Source organism: Homalodisca vitripennis, chromosome 4, assembly GCF_021130785.1.
Source record: "Homalodisca vitripennis isolate AUS2020 chromosome 4, UT_GWSS_2.1, whole genome shotgun sequence".
Taxonomy (NCBI): Eukaryota; Metazoa; Arthropoda; class Insecta; order Hemiptera; family Cicadellidae; genus Homalodisca; species Homalodisca vitripennis.
Genome location: NC_060210.1, coordinates 143,933,196 through 143,954,977, shown reverse-complemented (window position 1 = coordinate 143,954,977; position 21,782 = coordinate 143,933,196). Strand labels below are relative to the sequence as shown.

The 21,782-nt window shown below is 33.3% G+C and overlaps 1 protein-coding gene across 1 annotated transcript in view; it reads left to right on the top strand.

Annotated features, from left to right (window-relative positions):
- LOC124360257 (metabotropic glutamate receptor 1-like) overlaps positions 1 to 21,782 on the top strand; it is a 64,667-nt gene that overhangs the window by 39,812 nt on the left and 3,073 nt on the right. The window contains exons 5-14 of the mRNA XM_046813700.1: positions 745 to 977; positions 3,502 to 3,671; positions 5,726 to 5,805; positions 12,397 to 12,568; positions 16,015 to 16,147; positions 16,325 to 16,713; positions 16,813 to 17,127; positions 17,270 to 17,487; positions 18,368 to 18,430; positions 21,428 to 21,555. Of these exons, the coding sequence (XP_046669656.1) occupies positions 745 to 977; positions 3,502 to 3,671; positions 5,726 to 5,805; positions 12,397 to 12,568; positions 16,015 to 16,147; positions 16,325 to 16,713; positions 16,813 to 17,127; positions 17,270 to 17,487; positions 18,368 to 18,430; positions 21,428 to 21,555 (1,901 nt within the window). The remainder of the gene's footprint in view (positions 1 to 744; positions 978 to 3,501; positions 3,672 to 5,725; positions 5,806 to 12,396; positions 12,569 to 16,014; positions 16,148 to 16,324; positions 16,714 to 16,812; positions 17,128 to 17,269; positions 17,488 to 18,367; positions 18,431 to 21,427; positions 21,556 to 21,782) is intronic.

Genomic DNA, 21,782 nt, shown 5'->3' with positions numbered 1-21,782 from the left:
GATTCTTATTTAAAATTCTACACTGAATCATGGCAAGCATTCCTAGACGGATAAGAATGGAGATTTCCATGGTTAGATCATATTTCAGCTGCACAATAATACTAGAGAAAGGAGTCTGTGAACTGAAACAATGATCTAGAACTAGTTCAGTGAACAGACAGTAGATCTAGATCCTTTGACCTAGATGTATGCGTATGCACTATGCAGTACGTGAATAGCATAATATGTTTAATAAGGATTTTACTTTTAAATGTGATTAGGATTTTAATTATTCTTAAACGTTCATTTTCTTTGTGTATTAATGCCTGAAACTATTTATAATGGGGTCCTATGGCTGAATATGAGTCAGAAATACTACGTTATATGACGATGGTTAAATACAAGATATAGGGTGATACCTTAAGTATCAAAAATGTAAAAATTGTTGATACTTAATAAAATCATTTGGGGTTTTGTAATAATATGTTAACAAAACCCCATAATATAATGAATTTGGGGTTTTGTTACATTAGACACTTTAGCATAATGTAAATAAATTGTGTAATTAAATATATGTATTAGTAAACGTAGAAGATAAAGCACACAATACGTTAAAAAATTTAAAACTAGTATTTTAATTTGATTTCTGCTTTTAGAGTTTGATGTCGGAAATATTTAGAGATTAATTTGTATTTAAAGCGTAACCTGTATTTAAAACGTAAGTACGCTTCCATGTTTGTGATGTACTGTTACCATGTTTGATAGTGATGGATGGGCTGACCGCAGTGACGTAGCTGACGGGTACGAGGCTCAGGCTCACGGCAGTCTCTCTATCCGCATACACTCGCCGTACGTCACCTCCTTCGACCACTACTACCTCCAGCTCAACCCTTTTAACAACTCTCGCAATCCCTGGTTCAAGGAGTTTTGGCAGGCGAGGTTCAACTGTTCTATTCCAGGAGAAGTGGTCAGTTTGTCGAAGCCGAGGGTTTGCACGGGTGAGTAAATGCTATTTTATTTACTTAATACTTACTTACGAATCATTTCTCAGCCATAGAATAGGATCCGGTAAAAATGATACATTTTATTCTCATTGTACATAAACGTCGCAGTTTAGTCTCGTATATATCGCCTTGTAAAAATAAAGATACTGTGGTACTTTTCTCCTTAAATGTACTCCATTTGTACCGTTCTTTAATGTAAACTACGGAACAATTAACTTACGTACAGGGTGTGTAACATTGTCCAGAAATTGTATTACGAACATGTTCTCTAGTACTGATATTTGGGTCTTAGTAGAACTAGTAGAAGTTCATTCACTCTTCCCATAAACGAATAAGTTTAACATACACAAAACTATATAAAACGCAGTGTTTATTGTCCACAAACAAGTTGTACACTTAATTTAATCGCACAGTACTTATTTTAAAATACTAAGTCATCTGTAAATTAAGATTACACAAATTCCAGTCATAATGACAATTATACGTGGTTTGGAAAATCATTATTACAACTAATAGGCTATACACTGTAGGGTATTAAGTACTGTAAATTCTACTTATTTGTTTGATTTAATTTCAGTAATTTTGGGGATGTATATCCTTTACTTAAGGGTAAGATACGATGTCTTATCTTAAACGGTTATTGTTTAGCAATTATTTATTATTATCCTATAAACTCCACTCTAAGTGATGGCATATGTAAGTTATAAATATTTAGCTCTTTAGTATGTTTTGTAAAATACAATCTGTCTAGTAAAAAAATACGTCTAAAGATATAATATTAAAAATTCCAAATACTCATCTAACTAAAACTTACAATAATGTAAGAGGAAAATAGTGTAACGCCAGAAAATTTTCAGAAACCTAACAAACTGTTATTTGTTAGCAGTGTAATACGTGATTTATTTAAACAAGAATAACAGGAATACATTTAACGACTCTTTTCTTCTGAAGCATTATTTATAAGAACTGTTCAACTTATAAAAAATTATATTCCAAACTACTGGTTAAGCCACAAGAATTTGTTGGCTACAAACATCTTTTTAAATTGTTCAATATACTATGTTCCTGACTATAAATTAACAGTCAAAATGGCTGCTATACACTTTAATAAAAATAAATCTACTTTCCCCCCACGCTTTACGTGATTAGTACCGTAAGTGGAAGGAGTACGGGGCAATTGGTGGATGGTAGTTGTGTTGGAGTGCCCAGATTATGTGGTAGTACTTCAAGTGGAAGGGGTACCGGTCGACTGGTGGACGGTAGTGGCGCTGGGATTATGTGGTAGTACTACAAGTGGAAGGGGTACCAGTCAAATGGTGAACGGTAGTGCCGCTGGGATTATGTGGTAGTACTACAAGTGGAAGGGGTACCGGTCGACTGGTGGACGGTAGTGGCGCTGGGATTATGTGGTAGTACTACAAGTGGAAGGGGTACCGGTCGACTGGTGGACGGTAGTGGCGCTGGGATTATGTGGTAGTACTAAAAGTGGAAGGGGTACCGGTCGACTGGTGGACGGTAGTGCCGCTGGGATTATGTGGTAGTACTACAAGTGGAAGGGGTACCGGTCGACTGGTGGATGGTAGTGGCGCTGGAATTATGTGGTAGTACTACAAGTGGAAGGGGTACCGGTCGACTGGTGGACGGTAGTGGCACTGGAGTGCTGGCATTATGTGGAGTACTTCAAGTGGAAGGGGTACCGGTCGACTGGTGGACGGTAGTGGCACTGGAGTGCTGGGATTATGTGGTAGTACTGCAGCAAGTGGGAGGGGTACTGGTTGACTGGTGAATTGTAGTGGCGCAAACGTTTTTAGAATGTCACAAAAGATTTAACCATATTTATTGTTCTACGTAACGTAGGTATTTGATTATTTGGATAGCTTATTGTGATTGGTATTTTCTAAGCATAACTGTTATATCTACATTTGTTTAAATAGTGAGTATTATTCACACTCATGCAGCGTACATGCATCGATAGCATTTCCAAACATGCATGCCTTGTGTTAATACGAAGTATGCAAGAGTATCCCCTCACTACTAGCTACTCCCTGTATCGTAGATTAACTTGTATGTTTGATTGCTTGAAGTGTATCTGTAACAACTTTCAAACATTATCGGGTACGTTAAGCAGCAATACATTAAGGGTATAATTATATCTAATGAGTATTTATCAAATATATTAGTTTGTGTCTATTACTTCGACAAGATTTGTTTCTGGTAACCTACAGCCGTCTCAACAATCAGTATAATAAATTTAGACAATCAATTCAAAATATCAATGCAAAAGACGTGCAATTATTTCAACCTTTAAGTATGATTAACAAAATATTATTTAAGAATGTTGTAATCAAACCGCATGTAAAAGAAAAGGTAATTTCAACACTGATCTATGACTTCGGCATCCTGGACCAAGAACTTTGTGTGTTACAGGTCTCTTTAAACTAATATTTGATTAAAAGAATCTACAAACATATCTGTGTCTATTACGGCATGCTTGTGAATATTATGTCTGTTTGTGCAGGGAATGAACGGCTAAGCGAGCGCTACAAACAAGATCCTAAGCTATCGTTTGTTATAAAAGCAATATACACGTTGGCCTACGGATTACACAATCTGCAGCAGGACGTCTGTGGTCGAGACTGGGTAGGAATTTGCCCTCAACTTTTCCCCATTAACGGATCACTATTTAAGGTACGAGAGTGAATCTCAAATGAACAAAGATGGCAAATAAGCATAATTAAAGATTTAAGATCTAACTTGGTTATCGCTTTACGTAAAGTCTTAGAAATATTTTTTACCGTTACCGATTTTACTGTTAAAACACATATTACTGGATTTAGAACAATTAGTTTCATCATATTTTGTAACATTTTTATTTTACAGCTAGCAGTCATCTGTGGCTTTGCACACAATTTCGTCAGCTCCTCATGAGTATGAGCAGTTTTAGGTCGGTTTTTTATATATATAACCAGCTCTAAGAAGCATACTTCTGTCAAAGGAAATTTTTATAACAGTCTTTAAACTAATGGTAAAAGTTAGATAATAACTTTGCGTTTGAAGTTGTATTACATTATTGACCAACCACTACATACTTAATATGTGCTATAATGTACAGTTGAAATATATTTTTATCAAAATGTTTAATTTTATTATCTGAATATTTTATTACTATGTGCTCAACAGTGGTTGCAAATAAAGTTGAAACGGTGAAAGGTTTGTTACTATCAAGTTCGTATTTCTTGCATTCAAAACTGTAAATGTAAAGAAATTAAAAATAGTAGGTTGTTAAGTAACTAAAACATGGTTGTCCTGCCATAAAACAATGTCAACACATTTGATTACATTTAACACGCTCTTTCAATTAATAATATTTCATTGTTGTTATGCAACTTTAAAGATCGAGATAGGATTTTTCGCAAATATAGAAACCAGTAGGGCCTGTGGGGAAGGATTTTCAAAATAAGAGTAAGCCTATATGTTAACCAGAGGACCTAACTATGTCCATGTATAATTTCAAAACTATAATTTCAATACTATATGTCCAATAGTTTTTATTTTCAACACACGAACACACACACACACACACACACACACACACACACACACACACACACACACTGACATGCACAATTAAAGTATTACATCACACCAAATTAATCCCAAGTTATGTAAGTTATATTTCAGAAATACATTACGTACATTCGTTCCTCTACGGTCTTTGAAACAATTCTTAAACAGTCTCACTACGCTTTTCCATGTAATGGCTAGCTGGTCATCAATAACATTGACAATGGAAACATTTTATTCCAGTTTACCTTGGTATTACGATAGAGATTGGTCTGTACTTGCAAATGGTAGGAATAATGGTGCTAAGAGTTGTTTTTTTACCGCATACATCATGTTTAAGTCGGATAGTGGATGTTTTTTTCATACCCTTTAATTTCTTACTAAAGTTGATCTTACAGTAATGAAAACATTCCTCCTTAATGGTAATTTAGTCAACTTGCATATAATATTGTGAATACAATGCTACGGAAAGAATTAAAATTCTCAATTTGTCACCGTCCTTGAAATTTGATTAAAATTGCACGCCAAACCAAAATTTTATTAAAAAACGTTAGAAATATTTTGAGCGGAATGTTTTCTTGTACTATGATGCAATATTTTATCTACTGTGTACAATTAAATAGTCGAACTTTAAATTAGATTCGCCATATGTATTGAATATTAAAAATTCGATCAATTGTAACAAGTAAACGCTTTATAAATTGTTAAAAGAATGTCGGCTATAACCAGTCTTGTACATATCCATCTGAAGTCGCTATCGCATCAGACCTTAGCCTATTGCAATGTATGCATAGCGTAGCTATCTTTGGTCTATTCTATAACTTCACTAGCATTAATTACGTAACTGAAGAAGGGCTATTGAAGATCCTAATGCGCAAGAAGAATTACGCTAAAAGGTGTACTCATTTTGCATTCATACGATTTTTAAAATTATCTCGTAATATGTTTAGATTTGAATATTTAAATGTTTAAGTACAAGAGAGATGTATTTCCGAATAAACGGTAAGAAAAAGTACAAAGATAAGCTGTAGATGGATATTCCATGATTCCACGATTAAAAATAAGTAATCAATTAAAAGTTTTCTGTTTAACGGGTTATTGTTATACAGCTAAAATCAGGATGATCGCCGATACAGCTGAGCTAGTCTGAAGCAATATAAAAAATTGATATGTTCCAGAATTACTTACTGAACGTGTCTTTCACATATGGGGACGGTGAGACCGTGGAGTTCGACCGCAGAGGTGATCCTCCAGGCAGGTACGTAGGTACGTCCTTCCCTTGTCATACTTTCTATACAATTTAGTTCTAAGATGTAAGAACAAAGAATATTTTACACTTACATTGCCAGTAACACAATGGTATATCTTTCTTAACGTCCCTTTTATACAAGGAAGAATGCCCCATAAGACGCAATGGTTACATACAATATTCGAGCCTATAGTTGAGCGATTCTATGAACATTACTTCGCTAAATGGATACATTTTTGCCCTCTAACTTTCATTATAATTTAAAAGTTCAAACTATTTCAATAACAGAAAATATTATTTATTTGATTTTTCGATTATACACACAAAATAATATTGTTTTAACCATTTATAAATTTTGTTAACATAGTCTTTATGAAATGGACAATGTCATGTTTCTGTTACATAGGCGTCCATAAAATCTTTTCCCTAATACATTAGAATTTTGAATAATACCTATAATTGATAATTAATACACAAATGAGACACTTTAGTACTTTAAAATTAGTTTTACCATTATTTGATTGAATTAGTTGTTTCATGGACATTTATTCTTTTATTAGAAGAACATAAATACAATCAATATACATACAAAATATATAATATAGTCAACAATTTCTAGTATATAATTCCTTAAGAATCTTACTTAAGCCATCCTAATCCGCAATGTTAATTTTGAGAGTTGCAGTAATTATTTTTAAAATGTACTCATCTTACGTGAAGTAAAAAGCAAATCTCATTTATTTAATATAACTGAATAAGATTCATTATATACTCGTACAAATTCGGCAATTTAATCATCGACCCCTTTTATGTTATATTTTAAACAACTTGAGCATAATGCTGAGAGGGATGGGAAAATTTTAATACACCCTGTCTATCTGCACGGTATCTCGAAAACTAATCCAGTTATATATAAACTTTTGCATAAAGCTTGATTTCATGTATTCGGCATCTGAAACTTTAGTGAATCCTGTTACTTGTTACGTGGCGTGCTGTACTCATAAATTTGGTAGGTTAGTGTAAATAGCGTTATTGGTTTAAGGCTTTACAAACACTGTAGTAAATCATTAAGAATAATTAAACCAATGAAATCTAGACTAAACGTACCTGGTCAGATAGCAGGACCGTTTCTCAATGGCTGTCTACATCACATTTTCATATATCCTATTTCTAGGTGTAGAGGTTTAACGTGGGTTGACTGTTTGAGAGAGATAGGGTTTGATAATAATTAACCAATAATAAGATCATACAATTCTTGTCATCTAATATGAAAATTGGCAAAAAGTACAAAAAAACTCTATTTTTAAAGTTCTAGTAAAAATAGATCTGTATATAAATCCATACGTTAATGATCTGTGTTACTGAAATAATATTTCGCTAATGTGGAAGGATAAATTCAGTTAAATATCAGTGAATCAGCTATGATAATAGTTGTGTAGGGTTACAGAACTATTATTAAGGTTCATCAAAATGAAATTTGGGTTTTATATAATGTATAAACAAACAGGTCATAATGCAGTTAAACACGCGTTCATTGTAAATAAGGAAACTGTCATCTATTCGAAAAAAGGAGTAAACATTATTTAATTCATGAAGGGAATAAGAACCAGTGTATATAGTCTATAAACACACAAACATATAAAGAGAATATTTTGTACCTATAACAAAATAACTTTAAAAAAATCTTAAGATACGGAATCAATGTTTTCTACAAGATTGTATGTTGCATTACAAATGCATTTATGTTAGTTTCACTGTAAGGTAGAATGTACAATCTTGTAATTAATTTCCACGAATGTAATTTACATCGTCGGTACTTGAAATTAACAAATCACGTATGCTACGGGTAAGTATAATGAAGGACAAATTACTTTCCCTGGTTTAATTATTTTATTCCTGATTATTAATGTATGCACTTAACTTCACGCAATTTGCGTAGGAAGTCATTTCCAGTGTTTTGAATCTGCAATGGTATTCATTACTATGGCTTCACAAAAAAACCATTATTAAAATTCAATACCTTTTCTAAAAAAATATAATAATTCGATTATTATTGTATTACATAATATTAAGAGTATTTTTATTTTCTCATTAGTAATAAAAACAAAACCTAGTTTTTTGAGCAGTACAAAATTATATTATAATTTAAATAATTACATTTACTTCATATTAAAAAGAAAACAGAAAGAAACTGTCTTTTTCCTGCTGTATACAGATCTTACCTGGTGGGATATTACTTCTTGGTACTGATTAGAATCTTGTATGTAGAGTGGGATTATTTCAAAATATTCCTTTAGTATAGTAATAAAATTGGATGATTTTCACACGTATTATCAATTTTACTTCTGTAATATTACTATGGACTGTAGAATAACTATTCTGATTTAAATAGCTTTTTCATTGTTAGTATATGGACTAACATCATCTACGAGTATTTGAAACCCATGTAAACAACCTAATGTTAAAAACCCATAAGTGAAATAAATGTTTTATTATTATATACTTTATATAAAAATACAAGTGTGTTTTAAATTATATGAAAAATATCCCCCAAATGTATATAAAAAACGTATGGATATTGCTTTAATAGGATTTTCTCTGATGTTCTAATACATCTCTTCTGTAAAAGGAACATTATCAGAAACAAAAATCCGTAATTAACCGAAAACATTGTAACCCATCTGCTATTATCAGTCAGCAAACGTTTGGGCAAAATGAAAATGGCTGCCCAAAGGATGACCGAAATATTGAAACATTTTTATTTCCTATGCATTTTATCGCGATTTTGACCGAAAACCCTCGAAAATAGCTCGTGAAAATGTTTTAAACTATTGAATATTCATTAATTTAAAAATGAAATTTTCGTGATTTTATATAAATTATGGAATTAGACTAATAAACTAAATACCTTAAGACATATCTTATCTAAGTAATCGTTACTTGCATGGAGATAGAAACACAGATTTTCAGAATATGTAGTTCCTGAATGCACATCATGTTGTCTCTAATCCTAATTATTATACCTTTAATAATATCCTCAAATGGAAATTATTCTTCATTTTTCCAGCAAAGGTTAGGAACAAAGTAATACAATGTTCGCTCTTCCTTGCAAGCATACGCGCTCGGATCCTGGTTCTAATTACACTGAGAAGTTGTATTACCCCTTACACCATACGGAAACATACGGTAACCGTACCTAAGTTTTCATTTTTCTTCAACTAAGGGCAGTACTTCAATACTGCACCGAAGTAAAGTATTCGTTCTATTGGATGGCAGGTTTGCAGTATTAATTATAATATTGAAGTAGTTATAACCTTCAACAAATATTCATTAGTTACTATTTTGAAAATTGTTGTGATTGAACTACAGTTGACGTGATCCATAGAGTAAATAATAATAACATAGAATAAAACATAAAGTTCAAAATTATATGTTAAAATGTAACTAACATTTTCCCTCGCGTTGTAGTATGTGGAAACGATAGTACTTATTAAATGACGCCATTTTCAAACTATCCAATACTACTGAATATTGGTTCTATAAAAACTAATCATTCAGCTCACTGTTGATGAAAATTTGCTCCAAATAGTTACTAGTATTTGAATTCAATTGTTTTCTTTATACCATGTAAATAATTTTATATAAAAATTTACAAAATAATAATTTTTACAACTTAAAAAATGTGGTTTTCAATGCAAAGCAATACGGTAAGTTGATAATTCAATCTAACAGCAGTTCCACAACTAAACATAAATAATATTATTAATTTACCTATCCCAGTTGATGAAATTAAACGTACCTCAGACAATGAAAAACGGATTTTAACTAGAGCCTCTTCCGGTTGAAAAGTCAACTATCACCAAGAGGCTATGACAGCCCGAGAGTGTGTAGTAAGGCCTGCAGCGTGAACAAATCCTACCACCAGCAGAACAATGGACTCAGCGCCGATAACTGTTTCCCCTAGCAATCAATGCCTCTCTATGTTACCCCGATAGCCAATCCGAGCCAATTTACTCTGAAATGTATCAGAACTATATTATTTTAATTGATTCCTATTTATTTTATGTATTACATTAATTTACGCATGGTGATTATTTGAAGTGTTATCAGAACAAAATATGTTTTATGTTTCATTGCTTCCAACTCCCCATTGAGACAAGTCGGAGACTTATTCTTCAGGCTTACTTTCATATAACATCTTATTTTTTCTGTCTGCACAATATTCTTTTCTCTCTAAAGTCTATATGTCTCTCTTCCTCATCTCAAGGCCCTTGGTGCTTAAAATATCGTTTTTTAACTCTTCCTCTGTTATCTGTTTCTTGAATCTAAAATAAAATAGATTTTCCCAAATTCCATATATCATTAATTTAGTTTCACTTTATGCAGCTGTTTTTTTAGACTGGGTATCCATTCTATTATGGCTTATGATCATCTTCTACAAGAACTTCTCTCCTTGAGTTTGCAGAGATTCTAATTCCTGATTATGTTACCCCTCATGCATTTGTTCATATTAATCTGTTTCCACACAGTAGGGCAACTTCTCTCTTTACTTCTTTGTCCTTAGGTGTCATGTCAATAGTAAATAGGCTTTAACTAGAATGACTTTACATCCTTCAACATTTAGTTCACCTGTCAAATTCTTGTATTTGGGTTGTAATTGACATACTTTTTTAAGTTCTTTTCCATTCATAAATTCATAATCTCTTATACTCCTTCCATACACACCAGCCTGTTACATTCCTCATTCCTGAGTTTCTCCCTCACATCATGACCAATTTATTCATGGCCTGTTTTGTTACTCGTATTCTTAATTTAGTTCTTGAACAAATTATATGTTCTGTTCTTTTTAATACTGATTATTTTTTACTTCCCACACTTTTCATATATACTTCACTAATTTAAATTTTTTCCACATTTTTCTTAATCTTCTCCTTTTTTAATTATAGAATCATAATGAGATTCGCGCTGAGCAATCTAATTGTTTCTGCCTCTTCTGTTTTTATTCATGTCAACTTTAGTACTTTATTTCTGCCCCCTGCCGCTTTCGCTTATGTCAATTAGGAGCTTATGTTTACTCACTTATTCCTAATTCCCCCAAGTTGTAAGCCTCAATCAAAGATCCTTTTTGTTTACCGTGGTTTCCGCTGGACTATTTTTTGTCCTGAAAATTTATTTTCTGGTAACTCATATGGTATTCCATCTGAGAGACTGATATGTTTGGTTCATAGTGGTCAGTTTTGTTCATTTCGAGAGAACCCATCAACATTTTAATATTTAATAGTTTCCTTATTTATTCATATTTCTGTTTAAAAACTATTATTGAAACGAGTTATTTGGCATAAATGAAGATAAATATAGGCCCAGTAACTTTTATCACGCTTATTAAGTCAATATATTGCCTGAACTTGCATTCCTTGTTCATATGTGAGCATTGTCTTGAATGAAAGAATTTGATAATAATAATAATAATAAATGATTTATGCGTAAAACATGAAAACAATGTTATAGCAATCGTCAAGTTGTTTAGCTAAAATTTTGCATTCATTCTAGCACTGAAGTCCCTCTCAAACATACAATGTTTGCATTCACTCTGTCTCATTCATTGGAATTTATCCACCACTTCCCCGGTCAGTCAACCAATTGAGAGGTCTCCCAATTGCGTGCCATAAACTTGTCTATACTGTAGAACTCGTGTGTAGGCAATGTTGTTTTTAGACGAGTTTTGAATGCCTTCAGCATTGGGACACTTTTGATCGAGTTCGGCAAGTTGTCGACAATTCGAGCTCCTGCCTGAGAAGGCAAACGCTCGTGAGCTTCCGTCCTGTGTCTCCCAGTTCAGTAGTCATCCCACCCTCTAGCTGCATAAAAGTGTAAATTACTACCTCTTATTTTTTCACATTTGGATTTGAAAAAAGATACGTTTCCAAGATATAGAGGCAAGGTAATGTCAAAAATTTTAGACTTTTGAAAGCTGGCCTGCACGACTCTCTTCACTGCAGTTTTGCAATTGTTCGAACAGATTTTTTTTGAAGGATGAAAATTCTGTAAAAGTTTGCGCTTGTGCAATCTCCCCACAATGCCAATCCGTAAGAAAGGTTACCCACACTTTGATAAGTCCATAATATGCCGTCATCACTACCTACCTGAGTTAGGCAGTATTCGGACAGTTTCCTCAACACATAAATGGCTGAGGATAACTTTGTACAAACATGCTCCACATGAAAATCCCAAGTCAAACCTCGATCTAGGTGTATTCCAAGGAATTTCATTGAGTAGATTTCAGTGATTTCGTCTAACATGACTTGTGGCCTCCTACAATTTGAATCTGTTTGTCGCAAACTAAATTTAATGAATCTAGATTTCAAAGGATTTGTTTTGAGGTTGAGCTCAATGAAAGTAATTGTTTCAAGTTCTTCTTGTGGTTTTGAGTTGAGACAGAGAGTCGTATCATCTGCGTACTGGACCAGTCACCCTTTTTGTACCGATAAACCAACATCATTTACGTAGATCAAGAAGATTAAAGGGCAAAGTATGGAGCCCTGAGGAACACCATAGCTCAGGGTGGTCAACAACAGACTGATAATCCAAGTTTTGTTCCAGGTACAACATCATGAACTTCCAGCTGCAGGAGGATGGTAGCTATGACTATGTGCATGTGGGAGACTGGAACAACGGCACTCTGCACGTCTGGGAGGACTTGCAGCTGGGGCAGCAGCCGGGAGTGCGGGTCGAGTCTGTTTGCAGCAAACCTTGTCCTCCGGGATTCTATAAGGTGAGAGACATTATAACACTTAACTTATTTATGTAAGTTTACAATGAATCGTGTGATTCTTGTTTATTTGGAATGGAAAATTCCTATAAATAAATCTCTTGAGGTAGAATGTGCATCCCAATTTATCTCTATTTCAAAAATCTTTAAAATTATTAAAGTATGATAAAACAAAAAGTTTTCAAAGAGAAATATCTGATTCCTGGAATTATATTAAAAAAAGAATGTTGCAAGATAAAATATTCCTTAATATTGAAACAAGTATCTTTATTGCCAGAAATAAAACTCTTTTTTCATATGTGAATAGCAAAATGGAAGAAAAAAATGATGTAAACAATATATATGTTTTTTATATTTCGAAAGTTGTCCGTTCTTCACTAGTTTTTGTTGAAGCCTTCCGGACTTATCAATGATGTGATGAGTCTTTCATTTTTAGTTTCTATTGAAAGTGTAAATCAGGATATTTGAGGTAACAAGTTCAAAAGAATGGATAACTCTGTTCCAACACATCTTTCCTGAGTGAAGATGTTTTGAAAGCGTGCATTTCTCAAAGAGTGCAAACTTTTCACTTGATCCAGCGTTTGTGAGTTCCCAGCTTCTGAGTAATAAAATCATCCTTCTCTGATGAAACATAACTCATATGGAAATTTCTCTTGCAGGTTTATGATGTACTGTATTTGTAGTAATTAAAAGCAACTAATAGAATGTTAGTTAATATTAAACTTTACAAAACATTTCTACACATAACATTGAGTGTTATTTATATTTGTATATTATTTTTTACGTTACTTATGGGGTATATTAAATAATATAATGTTTGAATATAGCACCTTTTTAGATGTAAGCAGAAAAAAACAAACTAGGACTTATGAGGTAATATAAATTTGTTTAGCGATTATTTTACTTCTTCCTGTGAAATAATTTAGTAGGACAATCAGTTAAGACGTGTTATTTAAAAAGACATCAGAACCTTTCGGAAAAAAGCTTCAAATGGAATTAATGTGCATACGTATCTGAGAAGATTTAAACGCTAAGGATTAATTGGCAGGTCGAGCTAACATCGTTAGGCGACTGTCACATCATCTGGAAACACTTGCAATTAGCCGCCGGTTTTATTGAAACAAGCACATAGATTCTATTTGATAATGCAATTAGACCCTTTACACCGACTACCGCTGCAACGTGTCCCCGTTGGCAAAGAGACATTGAAACTGAGATCTTTCATTTACATAATATGTCAGGATTCAATAGAAAACTTCTAAGAATTGCATATACAATGAGATACAAGCCAAGGCACACATTTCATACTAGTTAGCTTTTTATAAACATTAATTTCTTTTTATAACTTAAAGAAACCAGGGCATTGAAATAATAAGTATACCAAGCGACTGCCTTTAAAGTACGTTTTTATCATATTAAGCATTAAAAAATATTTCCATAAAATCATTACAATTCACTAAAATATTAACAGAATTTAAAATATAGCATCAGCTGAAGAGATTGTTTATCCAGGTTTTTAGGTATTAAATTAAGTTTTAGTAAATCATACCACGATTATCAGGTACTGTGTGACTAAGCAATATGTTTGGCATGATTATTAACACAAACAATAAAACATATAGTTGGATTCTACTTAGCGCTTGAAAACGGCTCTCTTTTGACCCTATTTCCGGAATAAAAAAATACTGGACCAAAGACGGAAACGATAAACGTATAAATATAGAGGGAAATAGAGCAATATTTAATCGAGTTAAACTTTATACAAGTGTGTTTTGTAGAAAATGTGTTTGCTAGACGTTCGTGTAGAAATTAGCTGACCTTTTATGTCGTCAAGTCACATTTTAATATCTATCATACAGGGGCCATAAAGGTGTAATGCTCTATAGTTTTTTCTTTGCTAAAAGAAAACATTCTTTTTGTGATGTATCAACAACACACTAAATGCGTATGATCATTACACAACAGGTGAGTATGTGTGTGTTTGTGTGTCTGCGCGCGTGTTTTTATTAGCTAGAAATGCGAAATAGATATCGAGATGAACGAAGGCTTCTGTAGAAAATAAAAGTTTCACATTTAACAACGTTTTAGGCACTAAAATCAATAGAAGAAAAAATAGCATTAACTATGTTATCTACATTCAAATGTTATCACTATAGTGAACTTTCCAGGTTAAATTTGTGAAAACATCTACATAGGATTTACTTATGTGCTCTTTACTTGCTCCTGAAACAAGATTGTGTATTCTAAAATTAATTTACGTAATTAATAATTTTCTATGTTCGGTGAAGCTGCTTGGAACTTCGGTAATGTAATGTTGAGTAATCGTAGTCACAACAACATTTCACAGACTCACCTACGATATCCACACAGCACTAACACACTAATTAGCCGCCTTTTGCACAGTCGACAGTTGAGTACGTAGTGAATGGAGTAAGAGTAGTATATTTAAGTGCCGTGAAAAATATCAACCTTTGTTTATTCTTCTGTAAAAATCTGTACTAACTGTTTTAAAATCGCCTAATTGATACCATTTATAATTTTAAGCAAATAAAGCTTTATTTTACATAGTAAATTATTTTATAATGCTGCTATTATAAGAGGCCTACTTACGCAATGACGTTTATGGATAAAATATAACTTCTTAGTTAGTTAGTAGTTTCATCTTGCTATCCGATTTATGTTAATTTTTTTAGCGTTCATCTGCTTTCAGGAAACGCTTATGAATATACCTGACAAGTCATTCTTAAAATTACACCGTTGTATGTCCGTCTGTGAAATAACTCTTGATAGAAAAATCATAGATATCTAAATCTTAGTATATATGGATCGCTTTGTCCAACACTTACACATCACACTTCTGATCAAACGGTCAAAGATCTTAATGGTAATAATAACTGCAACGAGATGCAAAATAGAAAACCAGAGCAGCCTGCACGAAAATAGCCTGATACTGGGTGGTACATTTGAGCCCCCCACCACTACACCCCGCACTACACATTGTTGCCATTTTTACTATATTGACTCATCCGCCTCAACATCTGTTGCAATAAACGATCACCATAGGCTATTACCACAAACAAATATACATATATTTTATTTCATTAACCTGTTTTCCAGATGACATGTAAATGAATTAAACATTATAATATAACAATAGACACGTCATTGTTATATTATAATGATGGAACAAATGATGGTCGGTAGACACTGACCATTGACTATTTTAGTGCAGGCTGCTCTTGTAAATAAACGGAGTATACTGCACTTTTTTCAGAAGACATTTTGACATTTTTCAGTTGCTAACACACGTAATGTATGTATCTTATATGAATGTTTGTTTCATATAATGCCGTTACGTATGTCTCATCCTTTGATACTCATTGTATCGGTTTATTAATCTCTATGCTTCAAAATTTTTATATGATTCTATTGAAATGTGTTTATGGCAGAACTTCCAGACCGGCGGACAGGAGCAGAAGTGCTGCTGGGTGTGTGTGCCCTGCGACCGTCATGAGGTGCTGGTGGACGAGCTGACATGCAGGCCGTGTCGCCCTGGCTACTGGCCCAACACCAATAAAACCGGTCAGTTGCCGTATTATAGTGCTAACTAACTGAGTAAAAGAACAGACAGAATCTAAGCTCTGGATTGTCAAATAATGAAATGTACAAACAAATCTATCCAACAACCAATGAACTTTATCAACGATATGAATGAATGCTATGTATGAACAGAATATATTGAAAATTTAAATGTTTCAGTCTGTGATCAAATCCCGATAGAGTTTGTGAAGTGGTCGGACACAGAGGCAGTCGTCTCTATCGCCTTCTCTTGCCTGGGGTTCCTCAGTACATTCCTGACTGCCAGCGTGTTCGTGCGCTACAACGATACTCCCGTAGTCAAGTCCTCCACCAGGGAACTCAGCTACATGATCATCGCCGGCATGACACTCTCACATTCCGCCACTTTCCCCATCCTCGCCCAGCCCTCCTTTCTGTCCTGCAGTTTATCCCGCATCCTGCCTGGCCTTTCCTTCGCCATGATCTACGCCTCACTGCTCACCAAGACCAACAGGATAGCCAGAATACTCGCTGGATCCAAGAAAAGATTCCCTTCTAGAAAGATGAGATTTATGTCCGGCACTGCTCAGGTACTAACAAAAATGGTGGTTTTCAAAAATAAATCCTTAATATTTATATTATCAATACATGAATTCGTATGAATGTTAAATGTTCTCGTCTTTCTCCAGGTGCTGATGACTCTAGTTCTGATCGGGCTGGAGGCTGGAATAGCTGGAACCATGCTAGTACTGGAACCTGCTGGACCAACTCTTCATTTTCCTACACTGGACCGTGCAGTTCTCGTCTGCAACACGTCCAGACAGGGGGTTGTCGTGCCTCTCGCTTTTGACTTCTTTCTCATCGCACTCTGCACCTTGTACGCCCTCAAGACAAGGAATGTACCGGAGAACTTCAACGAAGCGAAGTTCATCGGTTTTGCTATGTATACCACTTGTGTAATTTGGATTGCTTTCGTTCCTATTTACTTCGGTAGTGATTCTAAGGTAAGTATGCGTTATAAGAATAAATCTTAAAATTTATTTTTTAAATCTTAAAATTATACTCTAAAACTTCATGCAGGATTTTCATAAGTGAATACAGCATACATTGCTTATAACATGGTAACTCTTAGCTTCTTTACCGCAGATAATCACGATGTGCATGTGTGTAACTCTCAGCGCGATGGTCACTCTAGTCTTCCTGTTTCTGCCCAAGTTGTACATAATACTTCTGAGACCTGAGCGCAACAATCGCGCCCTCTTCACCACCGCCAAGGAGATACGTTGCCACATAGGCACCAGGGTCGCCTCCACCACCCATCATAAGACAAACTCTCACGCTCTCCCCCACGTGGAGTCGCCTAGGTACTTAAGTGTAAAATATGAGATAATCGTAGTAAATTACAATTAGGCTTTTTTCAACTTGCAGTTTGTCATCTGTATAGTGGATTAAGTATTCATATGAATATAAGTCGCATACGATTACCAATTATTTTATTATTACGTATTACCAAATTATTTTATAGAATACAGTCGTTATATTAAGAGCTTTGTAATATTAAATAATTGTTGTTATGTTCCTTCCTACCCATTATGAAACTAAAATTAGGCTACTGTTGATTAAAAAAAATGCTGTTTATTTGTTTATTTCATTTATTGAACTCTTAAATTATTATTATTTATATTACACTAAGTTAAGAGTATTAATTAGTTCATTAAATTGCCAATGTTTCATTATTATAATATTTAAGGGTAATTTTCCTTGAAGTAACTCATCAAATTAACAATAAATATAAACATTTTAGAGTATAACTGGAGAAAAATAAAATTAAACATTTCTGCATGTAAAATTAGATTAGTTTTAGAAAGAATCGTTTTTAACAAGGCAAGGCGCGGCGGCACAAATGTTGCCACTGTAGAGACACTAACTTTAATGTGAACATCGCACCCAGCCGCCCCGCCGGGCTCATTTCTCTTTAACACCAGTTTGATGTAAACTTTCCTATTTTGTGCAAAGTAACTTTAAGTCAGCAAGTTGTTATTAGAATAACTCTCTTGTTTGTGGTCCTTTGAACAATTGTTTGAGTATTTAACAATTACCATCCTCGTGGTTTGACAGTCAGTCACAAACTTGTCCTTATTCAATGTTAGCCAGCTTCTGTAAGTTTCGTAAGTTACGTCATATGTAATGTCAATTCTTCCAGAACACGTATCTTCCTCATTGACAGTATCCTGAATTTTGTAGGTGTCCTGCGATCAGACAATCTTGGCAGCCAGGAGAGAAAGGACATTCCGAGCCACCATCAAGGTGTGTTTGTGTTTTGTACTGGTCTTTATTCCTAGTTTAATCGAATTTCTTATCATGAAGTTGTAAAAGTAATCATAATTAATTGAACACGAAAAATATGCGAAGCTTTCTCTTTACATATATTGTGGGATTCTCTTCCTTTCAATTGTTAATTATTGATAATAACAGCGTTAATTTCTTCATTTACGAGTATACCTATTACAAAATGTTATAAACAGATTTTTGAGTCTTATTTTGAAAATTAATAAGACTATTGCTATAGAGAGTTCAAAATATATTAAACAGTGAGCCCAGCATCACGCTTTTGTTGCTACAAACAGCGCTTAGATTTGGCTCTCTTCATTACATCGCTTCACCTGAGTACTTCTTGTAAGCAGATCCACCGCTACCCCCAACCCGCCAGTCATACAACACTGATGAGGATCTGGTTTAATGAGGCATAGTTTAAAAATTACAAGATAAACTACGCCTTGGTATTCAATTAGTCAAGGTTAAAATTACAATATAAATATATAATGATAATTTTTATTTATATAACTATTTATATAATAATTATTTATTCCATCAATAATTTATACAGTATAATTCACAATAACTTTTTTTGGAATTTACTGACCACTATTACCAGTAGTGTGGCCAGTGATATATTTTAATAATAATATTAAGACACTTAATCTAGAGTCCAGCAACTTAAATAGTTATTTAAAATTGAGCCTCCAATTGTAGTGTTTTCTTTTTATTTTATTTATTTTTTAATACTATTGACGTGAACCAGAGCTGATAGGTTTGTATATTTTAATATTTAGCAAATAATTGTAATTTCTATTGTTATTACAATCTATAAATATGAAAATTCATACTTTTAAAATCAATTTATGTGTTACAATATCACTGTACAGTGACAAACTATATTGATGTATCACGATGTTCATCTTAAGTTCATATCGTACATCCATTAAGGGGATCAGATGGTGCTGGACCAATCAATTAATCTAGATCCCCTGATTTAAATTCCTTTGGGGTAATTTAAAGCAACTTGTATAAGAATATCCACATATTGTTGAATCATATACAATATATATGTCGGTATTCATTATATTAATAACTCAACACAGAATAACAGCAAATAAACTAATAGTAACACATAAATAACAATAAAAAATCTTAACAATAACAATAACATTTCAACAATAACAGTACCAAATCAACAATATATCATTTAACAGATTTCACAAATAAATAACAAAATAACAAATATATAATTTTCCCTTCCTTCTTGTTACTGAATGCACTAACTCATTTTACTGTAGATCATATACAATATATGTGTCGGTATTTATTATATTAATAACTCAACACAGAATATCAGCAATTAAACCAGTAGTAACACGTCAATAACAATAATAAATCTTAACAATACCAATAACATTTCAACAATAACCGTACCAAATCATCAATATATCATTCAACACATGTAACAAATAAATAGTGAAATAACAAATATAAAAATATAATAATATGCAAATATACAAATTCATGTTAAACTAACTGAACTACATTTTATTTGAGGACATAATTTAAAAACTTAACATCTTCCTGCAACAAAAGCCAGTTGAACAATTTAGCATAATTTGTTTTAAATGAATTGCAAGTCCTAAAAGAAATTGGTATTTGATTAAATTATTTAGGAGCAAGGTATTGGGAGGAATGCCTAAACATTTCTTTGTTCACTTTAGGAATTCTTTTTGTACCCTGTTATTATATTTGAACTCTTCATTAAGACTTACTGTTAATATCGCAATTGCTTATTTTTTGGAGTGGGCATACAAATCATTATTAAATGGAGTTTTGGTTCAAATTTATGTTATGTGGTTTTATAGATGTAAGGCGTTGTCTCATTTATGTTGATTTAGTACATTTAAACATCATCTCAGTTCATTCTGGGAATCGTTAATTTTACACAGGAGTGGAAAAAATTATTATTTAGCAAATAGAAAGTAGTTTCTTATAAATATACGTTATAGAAAGTTTAATATAAATCTAGGCTAGATAGTTATCATAGATATCGAGCTATAGTCCTTCATTTTATTCTGATCACTGTTTTGTTAACAATATAAATGCATTTCTAAATGTGTAAGATTTTGTATACTTGAAGAGTCTATGGCCACGCGTTCTAAGAAGTAGTTGTATTTGAGTTGGAGATAGCGCAGTTTCAAATTCTATCTGTGACCTTAACACTTTCTATCAGTAGCATCGACTTTGTATTGTATTGGCTCTCTTCTTTGTTATGTTTTATAAGATTATCGACCAGAAAAGTATACCAAGAGGATGGCTAGAATAATTCAAGTAGATTCGCATATCCTTACATTAAATAAAAATAATAATAAACTAAAATGGAGAAATTACTGAAAGGAGCATTTATGGGATATCGTAATGAATACGAATCTGCTTGTTTGAAGGGGAAAACTTGGATTGGAGGTCTAGTATCCATAGGCGGCTTAAGTCTGTTGCCTTATATCTCATTTGCTATTGTCACTAACTCCTTGTACGTGTCTATTTCAGTGACATACTTAGATAATCATCCATGTGAAGGATATCACCCGAGTCTTTTTAAAGCCCAGTATGGCTTAGAATTCAGTATCTCCGAGCCGTTTGGGCATTTACGCAAAAAAATTGCTTGCGACTTTGGAGAAGAGAGCCTTTTCTAATATTATGTGCATAATCATATCGGCTGCATATGTCTTTGAAAACATGAACCAGGAATATCATGAATCCATGGACCATGTATCTAAATGGACTCTCAAATACACAAATCTTACCTTTTTGCTAAAAATACTAAAAAAAGATGTTGAGCAAGCAACTCTTGACATTTATGATCTATAGCATTCTGACGTTGAAAGTTACTCCCACTTCTCGTTTTTTAATAGATTTTTACGTTACAAAATACATCATTAAGCAAATATGTGTTTATTTATTACATTGTTGAATCGATTACAGTGGGCGATGTGTGACATTGTACAACTCGGAGCACTCAGGAGGTTTAGAGAACTGTAGCAGCTGTCCTCCGGCTACGAGCCGCAGGGATCACCACAGCAGCGTCAGATGGCAGTCTAACGAAGCTTTAGGTGAGAATTGTCTATAAAGCACACCAACAACTGTGAGGGGTTTTCTTCAGACTAACTGCCTTTCCGGATAAAAATAATAATAAAACAATTGGAAATTCTTTCAAAATCCAAGTGAAATGTGACGGAAAATTATTTATTTCATTAATAAATTCATGTTTTGATTTCCATCGTGTCTGCAATTAAAATTCCAACAATCATCTAAATTTTAAAATAGTCAAAATAACACT